This window comes from Poecile atricapillus, chromosome 1 (genome assembly GCF_030490865.1).
Source record: "Poecile atricapillus isolate bPoeAtr1 chromosome 1, bPoeAtr1.hap1, whole genome shotgun sequence".
Classification (NCBI taxonomy): domain Eukaryota; kingdom Metazoa; phylum Chordata; class Aves; order Passeriformes; family Paridae; genus Poecile; species Poecile atricapillus.
In genome coordinates this window covers 30836384-30848481 of record NC_081249.1, presented here as the reverse complement: position 1 = coordinate 30848481, position 12098 = coordinate 30836384, and the positions used below count along the sequence as shown (strand labels likewise).

Genomic DNA, 12098 nt, shown 5'->3' with positions numbered 1-12098 from the left:
CTGCCATTAAGACTGAAAAGTAATTCATGTTACCATGCATGACTTGGAACTCAGAGATGAAGCTGTTGCCCTGATTTTAGCCTTTCAGTCTCTTTATTGGCCTTGGTCACTATTTAACTGACAAAACCATTTATCTGAATAATGTGAGATCAATGGAAGTTTGGTGTAGCCTTCGGGTTTTAAAAAGTAGGGACAGCTACATAGTTTACCTCTGGGAAAGCTTTCTAAGAGCTATGGAGACATTTCCTATGAGGTCCAATAAAGATTTTACACTATGCTTTTTTAAAAGCAATAGCTAGCTTATGAAGGTTTGAAAAACATGTTTGAAAAATTAGAAAACCATTTTTTGCATTTTTGAGCCTGAAAAACAGATGCTTTCTGAAGTCTCTGACTGTACAGATTACCAGATTAAGCCACAGAATATCTTTTAATTATTTTCAAATATTTTCCAATAGAAATGGTGTCTAAAATTAACATAATCTAAGGCAAGTAATACAGAATTATTCCAGGACTCCGGTGAGTTTTTTAAGATACTTCTTTCCCATCTCACACAAAGCACTCTAATTTCTGGCCATGCAGACCACCCAGGCCACAATGCAGTTGTGATGTTATTAGATGTACAAAAGTATGCTCATATATTACTATATGAAATCTTGTCCATCCTAAGCTTAAAAAAAATAAAAATCCTACTTTGGCAAAAGAAAAGGAAACCACCTCGAAAAAGATCTTTAAAAATGAGTGGTAGATCTCTGAAACGGCTCTGCAATTCAAAATAATAGAAAATTTCCCAGAGAGATGAATGAGCAGGCAGAGAGAAGATGAGAAAGTCAATATCAACCATTATTCATGTATCTTTGCTCCCTGCTCTGTGGTTCTCCTATTCCTATATTTATCATAGTACATTTAGTTGTGAGGATGTGGATTCACGATGGCCTCACAGATCCACTGACAGATGCATGCCTTGCCCGTCCACATCTGCACGTGTGCCACACAAACACATCGTGTGGTGATAATTGCGGCAGAAACTGCAGCACTGCAAGCACCACTTCACTCTGTCATCCCTATCAGGCACTTCACCTGCTTGTAAGCTGCTGACCCACCTCTCTTCTACAGGACTTGCTCTAACTTAAACCTCTAGTTCACCTACCATCTTCAGTCATTTGTCTGCCTTCAAAAAACAAATAGTGAGTTATTTCCTTCCTTTTCTTTCATAACATGCCAGAGATATCTCAGTTTACACCCCTGAAACTTCAAAATCATGACACTCTCATCCACAGAAAAGCTGTTTTACTGTAGGAAAATGAAGTTTTCTTGGCTTTGTAGTTATAATTATTCCCTGAACTAAATTTTGCAGAATGGACTTAAAAGTTGCCAAACGAGCTTGCTTTAACAGGAGAAAGACTATAAACAGTATCAATACCATCTTTCAAGCTTGAACGCTGCATGAAATATGCTTGTGACATCTAAACAGTATATGGTGATACAATATGAAATTTATTGGCTCTTGCACAAGATAGCTGATTTCATTCCCTCTTGACTTACCATGTATAAATAATGTGGTTTCCCCAAGCTTGTGCTGATGAGCTTTACCATGCTGCACTGCATCCTCCCTTGGATACATATCCAATAGAGGGGCTGGTTTTAAGGAAGTATCAGCAGGACTAGTGGCTTTGGTCTCTTGGGGGATCAAATGTTTCTGTGGCAAATGCTTCTGTGCCCCCTCTGTGAACCATGGCACTGGGCTGACTGCCTCTCTAGCAAAGCTACCCCTTTGAAACCAGGCTGGTGGCAGAAGATGTGTGCTCACTCCTTGGGCCCAACTAGAGGCCAGTGTACTAGTGAAGGCCTCCTCAGACCTCACAGGTTTCAACAAAAGATGAAGCCAAACAATGCAGGAGCAATGCATGCAAGGAGGAGCTCCCTGACTTTCCACTGCTGCCTGTGCCCTAAGGTATCAGTCAGGAGCCTCAGCAGAAGCCACCCCACCTGGAGATCCCACAAGAGACATCTGTGGTTTTGCCTAGCCTGTGGCCCCCACACCACCATCAATTCTGCTGCCAAGAGATGCAGGCTGTGTAGCCCTGCTGAGGCTGTAAGAAGGGAAAAGATGGAATACTGGCACACACACATGAAGAAGACCATCACAGCCTCAGCCCAGAGACCTCACACACTTGCATAGGACATACTGTGATGAGCAGGAGGAATGTGTCTGAATGTCTTACCTTGTTTGGAAAGGGAAACTTGCTTTGTTCTGCCTTTCCTGGTGTGTGAATAGCTGACAGTGGTGGAGGCCATGAATGGGTCATCTCCTGAAAAACAATATTGTTCAGCAAACTGCATTTAGAAAGTCAGTAGAAAAGGAGATAATGATAGCATATCAGTAGCAAAAGTACCTGGGTAGTGGAATATTTAAGTTACTGCAGCTTCTAGGAAATGCCCAGTTTTCATATAATCTAGACAGAACATGAGCTACAATGATTTTTACAGACTCTTGAGAGCAGTTCCTAAGCACCGTCTCATTTTCCTGAATAGATAATGTATCTTAAGTGCAAAAAGTTTGATTTTTCTGACAATCTGCAAATACATTTTAATCACACAATGTATTCGGGCTGTGAGACTCACAGAAGAGCATTTTTTTATAGACAGGAACAGAAATTTCAATTCATGACCAATGGGGTACACGTGGACTAATCACAAAACAGATTTCACATGCAAGGTCAGAATGGTAAATGCTTATCACTTGCTAACAGTTAATTTGTAAAATTGCCTTTATAGTTGTAAAGGAGTTGAGTAAATTCCTTACTCCAAAGTGTTTGTGTCTTGCAGGACACATATATGGCAAGTCCCAAATGAGGTGTGCTGCTTTCCACCTTTTTCTCTTCCCTGTTTTGTCTTGAGGGACATTTTTTCATACATAAGAGACAGATGTAGCTTAACCTGACTTTTATGTAGCCATCCTTTACACAGCTTCAGGTAGCAGGCAGGCACACACTCAATACTGTTATGATTCAAGTCTGAATGAGTTGGTCTCCAAAGCAAGACTGCTTTTGAGGGGAGGTAAATTAAATGCTTCAGCCAAGAAGTTTGTTCCTCTCTAGTGCAGGATCTTAAGGGATGGACATGTTTTTTTGACATGTTCATCACCAAGAGCCACAGTATTTGGTAACTTAAGAGAATGAATATGAGAAATAGTGCCAAGCATGACAACCCTGAAAGCTGGCCCATACGTTAAAGGAACTAAAGAGCAAATAACATCCTGCCTAAGCAGGGGGATTGCTGACACTATCAAGAGTCTGCCTGGCAGATGCTTTGCTGGGTTTTGCTACCATTAACGGACTGTAGAATTGTTTCTCAGTGATATTCCAAGGAGCCATGCAGGGATCCACAATCTCCCAAAATAACTGGAGTTATATTTCCATGACTCATTCCTTTTTAAAGAGAAAAGAAATGTTCTTGTTTGAAAAAAGTGTGTGTGAGTCTCTTTCCCATCCTTCATTAGTGCTGACGGAACTGCTTCCTGACCCGGCATGGGCTGAGCTGCTGCATTTTTCACATTGTGGAAAGTCTCTGGCTGTTCTGCCAATGAAAGGACCAGCCCTTTCAACACAGTTTATTAGCCATAAATGTCACTTTTAAAGCATTCTTGATAAACAGTTTATTTCCTAATAAAAATTGCATTCTTTTATTTTATTTGAGGCTAAAAAGTTACATGATTTATTATACTTCTCTAATCTATGTGTGTGCCTCTAATCAGAGCATCATCTGGTTTGCAGTTTCAGTATCAGAATTGCTTTGCTTTTCACTTCTTTGAGGCAGATCATTCATCTTATGACTTCCTTATCTGATAAGTGCCAGCAATAACAGTATATAGCAATTTTTAATATACAGTAACTTCTTAAAACTCAGGCAGCAAAAAACATAGGCAATCAAATTTCTGTTTGCTACAAGTATCTGGCACATGTGCTACTGTTTGCAAAAGATTAAGGAATTATGTATTAAGAAATATTCTAACAGTAAAGGTGTATGACTATAAATTGACAAGAAGGAGATTTACAACATGGGTATTTAACCCTAAGTCTGTTATCTAAAAAAGTACCACTTTCACACCTGCTTTTCTCACTTTTCCCTCAGAGAACCATTTCTTTTGTGGGAAATGTGATGTTGCATACATAGACTAGAGGTGTTTCCACTGCTAAAACCCTGTACACAACCAAAGTGTTCTTCCCTCCAAGTTGAGGCGCTGAGCCCGAAACAGCACGTGAGAATGACTTACTGTCCCTTTCTTCCCAAGGGCAATGCTTCACGTTATCTCTGTCAATTTAAAAACGGGGGCAGCCAGACTGGGAACATCTGGTGGCTTTGACCTAAAGTTATGCTACTTGTGAAACACTCTATTTGGTGCTTGTGATTGCCATTTGCTCAAGAAGCAGTTCTTCCAGGTTATACAATCAGTGACCCCACTGTCACCTTCAGGGAAACATCTCCTGAGGAGCCTGCTCTGTGCCAGCACAAACCAATCTGTTACAGCAGCAGAGCTCCTTCCTCCCACCTTGCCTGCCCGAGTCTGACAATGATGCCTTCATCCAGGAAAAGGACCAGTGGGTTGATTAAAAATAAGGGTGACCTTTCTTCTTTTCACCAACATTATTTCTCATCCACACTTCAATGACAAAGAGCCTTGATGGTCTTTTTTTTCTCCCCCCCAACTAGCTTCTCTTCTCTTTTTTTTTTTACTTTGTGGTATATAATAAAGCTTTCTACATTATTTAAATTTGATGTAACCCTTTCTGACACAAAGATTTAGTAAGACCACTGATATCTGCCAGGGTTAATAACTGCCATTAACATGAATATCTGAATGTGAATTTACTAGAATAATACACTGAGTTGTGACCATATTGTTTTTTCATATTTATCTCTACCCTTTGAAATTCAGACAACTATAAAATTAAATAAAATTAGGAAAAAATAATCAGAAAGCCACCATGAAAAGCGTCCCAAACTACAGGCTGTCAGCTTTGAGGAGTGGTAAGATTTAAATTTAGTATAATATTTTTTTGAAGATAGAAACATTAAACTATGTGCAGTGTCCTTTCTGGCTGCCAAGAACAGAGCCTCAAAAATCAGGAGAAAGGATTTAGGTGTCCAGAAAATGTCAACACTTTGCAAGATCAAGCAGAAACAAATCCAGAATATGTTCAAGTGTGCCAATTCTCAGGATTTTAGATGCTAGCTGAAGATATTTGAAACAGATTCAAAGAACTAGTAGGGACATATGATTATATTGAGATATTTTATTTTTTTGGTACATGGTGTGAAATGTTTGAAAATGAAAGCCTAAATGGCAACTATTTTACCAAGGAAACAGAAAGGACTCAACTTTTATTGTAAAATGAACTTTCATGCCCATCTTCTCAGGTAACTTGCCTGTCTTTGGAATTTGGGATTGGCAGTACTGGCATAAAGGCATCCACTGGGCCAAAAACTGTTTGAAAAGGACTGATGAAAATTTAAATGTATTTAAGAGCCTTAGCAGCTTAGAATATTGATTGACACAAAAAGTTTTTGAAATTAAAAAGAGGAAAAAAGCAGCATGAATCAAAAAATAAGTCAGAAACACCAGGCACAAGAAAAATGCTCCAGCCACTACAAGATAATGGTCCAATTTAAAACCAATTTATAGTCTTCTTCAAACTTGATTAACTTAATCCTAAAGTCCTGAACAATGTCAACTAAAGAAAGTACTGAGAAGACATTTGGGGCCCAGAAGTGGAGAAAACAAAGACTTCTAGACCAAAGAAGGAAGCCCTGATCAGGCTGCTTAAAAAATATATGTGGATAATGATATGTCCTGCCCAACTGGAGGACAGCTTGTTTTGAGATGACAATGACTGTCCATGTCCTCCTGCAGCCAGATGCACAAGTCCAAGGAGCAGCTCAGAGACCCTCTCTTTGTTTTGGAACACCCACTTCTCCCTGTGAGAGTTGCAGCAATGTTGTTTTGCACTGGCATCTTTGTGGTGCTGCTGGTGATGGCACATCTCATTCCCATGCATACTGCAATTCTACAGCCCTGCAACTCTACCCATCTCTACCTGTAATAAATCAGTTTTCAGCAGTCATACATAAATGTCCAGTTTTACAAGCTATAAAGGTTCAAGCCTAGTTAATCTCACTCAACATGGAAAATTGGCTTTTCTTCTCACTGAAGGGAAAATCTAGGAAAAAAAGGTATCTATAGTATTGCATATCCTTGCTCCAACTTCAGTTTCTGCAGCAACAATTAAGTAACCAGACATTTCTTGGGGATTAATGACTGCTTGGCAGTGTTTTGTTTGGAGCTTTTAACCCTAACTTGTAGATGATTTTTCAGGAGAAGTACCATGCAGAGGTAAATAATAGTATTCACTCTAGATTTAAGGCAATGCTATTTATCTAGTGTCATCGGTCTTGCTGTGTGGCACATGATACCAGGAATGGTTGAACTGATTCAGAAAAATCGTAATTAATGTCAAGTAGGGAGATGGGTATCATCTAGATTTAAAGTCTTGCCACATGTATAATCTTGCTATTTGCTCAGTGCCAAAACCAGAACTTATCATTGGGTCATTAAGAAAACTGACTGTTTAATCCTCCTCTCTGCTTGTGCTCACCTAGCTGATTTTTGATTCATAATATTTTGCCTCTCTACACGATGATTTAAGAAATACTTGTGGCACCTCATAAAGGGCCCTGTCAAACACCTTTTGAAAGTTATTTTAGCTGACTCAACTTCATCCACTGCTCTACTGACATGTCACAGGAATTACAGGAGATTTGTGAGACACAATTTTCCTTTGCAAATACTCTTGCTGGTTAGCTCAGGGGGACTGGAGAGGATCTGTCTTTGTAGTTACCTACACTGAAATGCACATTTTAGGGAAACATTAGATATATTTATTTGGCTGGAAGTCAAGGCCATGCAAAGCTAATGCAGAGCTTTCCAAGACCCTTTAGCAAGTGATCACAATACACAGTTCGAGAACCTTTAATCTAGCTACTCTTCTGTCCTCAAATTTTTTTTTTAAACACAAGTCTCTTTTTTTAACTGCTGTCAATTGGCAAATATCCCTTTCAATTCAATGAAGCTATCTCGCCACTAGCCGACACCACAGCTATGATTTTAGTGTCAAATATCCAAAGCAAAGAGTTAGACACTGAAACTTTTGGAGACTCTGTTGAAGCTGACAGTATTTCATTGTGGTAAGGTTCCTATCATGTGAAAAGCCAATCTCCTTTTTTCAAAATTGGTTCCTGTAGTATCTGTTATTGTTGCAACTTTTCCAACCCAAACTTCCAATATGCACCTATAAAATGGAAAGACAAAGCTGTTTCATCTTGGTTTTTTATGTCACTTATCCATACTTAGAACTATTTTTCTAGTTCCTCATCAGCCCCATTGAGCAATTCCTTTGAGCAATTGATAATTTTCTGCTTTCCATTTGAGTATCTCTTAATGGTCGATATCATTTTACAACATGTTATTCAGAACCATCACCACCTGACAAAATACCTTGTAGTTTTCCAGCTTCTGCTGTTTTCTTTTTTACTTACTTTCTCTCCACTCATTTGGGTGGGTTTTAATTTATAGTTAGTATTTGTCATGTGTGATGCAAAATGCTTTCTAAACTTGAGATAAGCAGCACACATGGTTACACATACTAATTGAAGGATTAAATAAGAGAACTATGGTGAGCTCCCTATCATGGTGCTGAAATTGCAGTAAGGACACTGAGCTGGGTGCCAGTTCAGCTCTGAACCTCAGTCAGCAGTTCTGTCTCTCCTACTCCTGCTAAAATGATTTCAAGGAGTCACTTTTTTCATAGCAATCTGCTGCAAACACATTCTACCACATTTCCCCTTTGGCACCAGTCCCGAGACTCTCCAAATGCTCCGTTGCTTTCTGTAATATGAATTCCTTTCATTAGGCTTCATTGGTAAAACGTCCAAAGATACATGACAATCCAGGGGCAAGTGCTTGTCAAGGAATATTTTTTTGTTGTTGTTGTTCTAAACAAAGAAATGAAGGTAACTGTGTAGCTTGAGACTGTGTCATTTTTGCTGTGCTTGGTTCTTCAGACGTGCACAGATGGTCATCAGCAGAAACTGCTTGAGAGAAACAGGATTTGTGAGCGTGTGTGTCTGTGTCTGCGTGTGTGTGCGCGCAAGCACATGCCCATGAACTGGGAAGAAAGAAAGGAAAAAAAAGAAATTAGGCCCGTGAAAAGGGAGAAGGTAAGAGATTCTGCAGACTGCAGCACTAAAGAGTGTGTTCAGCATTAAATATCCAGATATTTGGTATCTACAGAACGAAACCATTCCAAATCATGAGCATTTGCAACGTGATCTGTGGATCAATTCACCCTACAGCAAATCAGAAACACCAGTGCAATAAGTTTCTGTTTGGAATATATTATCTCTGCTTTAGTGGGACCATCCTGAAAATAACCTGCAGCACGTAGTCGAGGTTCAGCAATCTAGGACAGACAAATGTAAAAGAAGGCTATAGCTGCTTACTTATAAAACTGACTTATTTAGGTCCTTAATTTGTATGATTATAATTCTTTAACATAAATGCTTGCAAATTTTTATTCATTTTGGGGGGAATAAATGAGACTGTGGGCCTAGAAGAAGCTATGGGTATCTAAAAAAATATGGTTTCATTCTAAAAACAAGTTAATTAGCTTATAAACCATGTCATGCTCTCTCATATCAGAATTTAGGACAAACCTCCTTCCCCCCTCTTAGGAAAGAAAGGTGTTCTTTTACAGCCATATCACAGAACAGCATTTAGACAATTTCCTTAAATTTTAAAAATATTTTTCAGTGAGATGAAAAAAAAAAAAAGATAAAATTTCTCTTTTAGTCACAAAGATGAGCTCTTTTTAGCTAAGAAGCTGTGTTTCTAGATGAATGCATTGAACCATATGAAACAACAAAGTGTCTGAAAACCAACCTTGCTTGGGCAAGCTGAGATGATGTGGTTAATCAAGGTACAATCTTTATTAGTGCATTAACCTCCTGTACCCAAGGACTATGGATTCTAATTCCTGAATTACCATGCGAGACTGATGCAGCTAGTTTTCTAGTCTCAGTTGGCAGCAAGCTAACAGAAGTGGCTAATGAAGATGAATAGCTGCCTCTTGGGAGTGGGGGGAGGCAAAAGAGGAAAGGAAAAGACCTAGGATACTTCAAGGTCCAGATCTCTGCATGGTTTCAGATAATAATGAAAAAGTGCATATAGCTGGCATTTTCAGAGACCGTAACAAGCATGTTAATTCTTAGGCAATGGTAGTGGCTTCAGGATTGCTCTGGAAACATTTCAAGAAATTAAAACAAAGGCTATTGGAAAAAAAATACCAGGACACTGGTCAGGGTCTCACTCTTCTTTTGATGGATGATTGTATTAATACAGACAAAAAAACAGAGGAAAAAATGTTCAAAGCTGAAAACCAGACACATTTAGTAAGGAAAACATCTGCAGGGTGGAGAAGACAGAAATACCATCATGGTAAATATTTATCAATACTGAAATATCTTTTCCACAAATGCATGCAATGTTCTAATATAAACACTCCTTTAATTCAGACAAAAATACACTGCTAAATGCAGAGAGGTCACTGAAGCAAATTTTGTGAGGGAAAAAAAAATCTAATTTTTTTATTAAACTAGACAAATTTTTTCATTTTCTTATGTTGTGGGAGGCTGGAAGCTTTGTGATAGGTGCATTAGTCGTCCTGGATCACTCCCTGGTCAGAAGATGGAATAACAGGTCATTGGTTTGGTCTAATTTGTTCTTAGTTCAAATTTCATATCCCTGAAGCCATTTTAAAAGGAGTGGGAGTACCACAAAGACTTACTTGGTTCCTGGAAACCCGGGGCCTCACTCAAAGAGCTCTTCTGTGCATCCACAGTGGAGATTCACCAGTGGGTATGAATTGGTTTTTTTAGCTCAGCTTGTTTAGCCAACTGATTGAGCATGTCAACTTTCATGAACTTAGGGGTAACACAGTGATGCCTGTGTGCTCTGTGCCCAAGTTATGGGCAGACACTACATGAAGTAAATACCTTGTACTCTGGGTTAAAGTTTAAAGTGCTACCAGAATGCCTTTTGGCTAACATACCTGTGAAGGCTTCCAACCATAACAAGAAGCAAGGAAGCTTCTGTTCTGTGCTACTACAACAAACTTGGGTCAGTGTGGCAAGATGATAGAGAGGGTAAGAAAAATTCATAAAAAGAAAAAAGTCAGAATTAAAGTATTAGAAGTTAAAACACTGTCAAATGTAGCTCTATAAAGTACAGTTCCAAGAGGTTTTGCACTTGTGGTTTCTTAATGCAATTAGATGAAATCTGTTCAATTTACAGGTGAAAATTACACCAGGCTGGAGCGTTGGACTGAAGAGCTGAGCATCAAGACAGAGACTCCCCTTCCCTTTTCCCTGCCATAAAACAAAGAGGTTCTGCAAGGCAAAGCAGCCTGTAAATCCTTCCTGGACAACCTTGCATGGATGTGGCTGACTGCAATTAGCAAACAATTTTGTTTATGATGCTCTGACAACTTGGGGAATCTGTTCATATACAAGTCATTTATTCAGAATGAGATTAAGAAATCAGTGTAGCACTGTGTGCTTCAGTGTATGTGAATTCAGCCATCTGTTCTCAAGGTTACATCATGTGCCTCCTACATCTGAATTGACAGAAAGATGTTAAATCTTGCTGGTTTGTATTCTAGAAGTAGCACAATGGCACAATGTGATGTCTGAAGACAACACATACTAGTTCAGCAAAGGGTACAGAGGTGTACAGAGCTGAACACAGGTTCATGTCCAGAAATTAAGAATACCATAGACTGGGATAGTGAACCCAGAAAGGAGTTAGGGATCATCAGAGGACAAGAAACTAAAAACAAACATCCCACATCTCATACTCTTTCCCAAACAGCTCAATCCATCAGGGTGCATTTGAATACGGTAGTGCACCAGAACTGGCTACAATAATGCTGTAATAGCTTGTTTTCTTGAACACATTTCTTCAGAAATGCTGGGAATTCTGAGGAAGTGGGAAAAAAAGCATAATCACAGATGAAATCAGCTCAGTTACATTAAGAGCCACTATGCTTGATTTGTGTAAGCATCTTCATGGGGGAAAACCCCCTGTAAAATGATTTCTGGAGAACCTAATTGTAGCTAACTGTTAGGTGTCCCAAGGAAAGGCAGAACCTCTACTCAACACCTTCAATAGCATTCTCAAGAGATGACTTAAAAAATCAGTGGAAACTGTTGCCAGTTCACAATTACAGAGAAAGACTAAAATCACTAACGTCCTTAGGGTTACAATACATATACTTCTTGCATCCTGAGCCAATGGATAGAAGAACAAAAAAGCAAGGTGAAGGAAGGTAGGAAAAAAAGAACAATTTCTCATGAGCTGGTGAGGTGGTTCACTTTAGGGATTCAGTGCTATGGAATGCCTATCTTCATCTCTTAAAATCATAAGATAAAAGATGTTTTTCTGAATTATATGCTTCAGCCAAATACAAGATAATAGGTTCAAGACAGGGGAGAGTGGCTGAAGTTATCTGGCTTGTCACACAGGTCAGAGAACTAGTCATTCTGGGTGATAAGATACACCATTCAAACTCACACCTAAAACTTAGCTAAGTGGGATTTTATTGTTTATTTTACATTTTGTTTATAGTTCATCAAAATCCTCAGCATTTATGGTTATCAATACATGCTTTATAAACCAAGAAAAAACATTAAACATTTGTATTTACATGTGACTGTTAGGTACTGACCGCAAAAGGAGTGACTGTGAGAAAGGGATGTCCTACTGTGCTTTAGAAAACATAGAAGCAGAAGTTTCTTATTTTCTTATGCATTAGTAAGCTATGGTCCATGGATGTCCTCTACTGATTTTGATTTAATAAGCTCCTGATTTCATAAGCACCACAATAAACCTTGGAGATTTGAGGTGGGGATGAACATTCGGCCAACACTCTTGCTATGGTCAGCAGAAAGATAGTTTGGGCACATCACTGGACGTAAGACCTGGACCA

At 39.0% G+C, this 12098-nt stretch overlaps 1 protein-coding gene across 1 annotated transcript in view; it reads right to left on the bottom strand.

The window, feature by feature from the left end:
- Window positions 1–12098, bottom strand: part of AFF3 (ALF transcription elongation factor 3) — a 319688-nt gene that overhangs the window by 124594 nt on the left and 182996 nt on the right. Inside the window, exon 6 of the mRNA XM_058829676.1 lies at window positions 2223–2309. Within this exon, the coding sequence (XP_058685659.1) occupies window positions 2223–2309 (87 nt within the window). The remainder of the gene's footprint in view (window positions 1–2222; window positions 2310–12098) is intronic.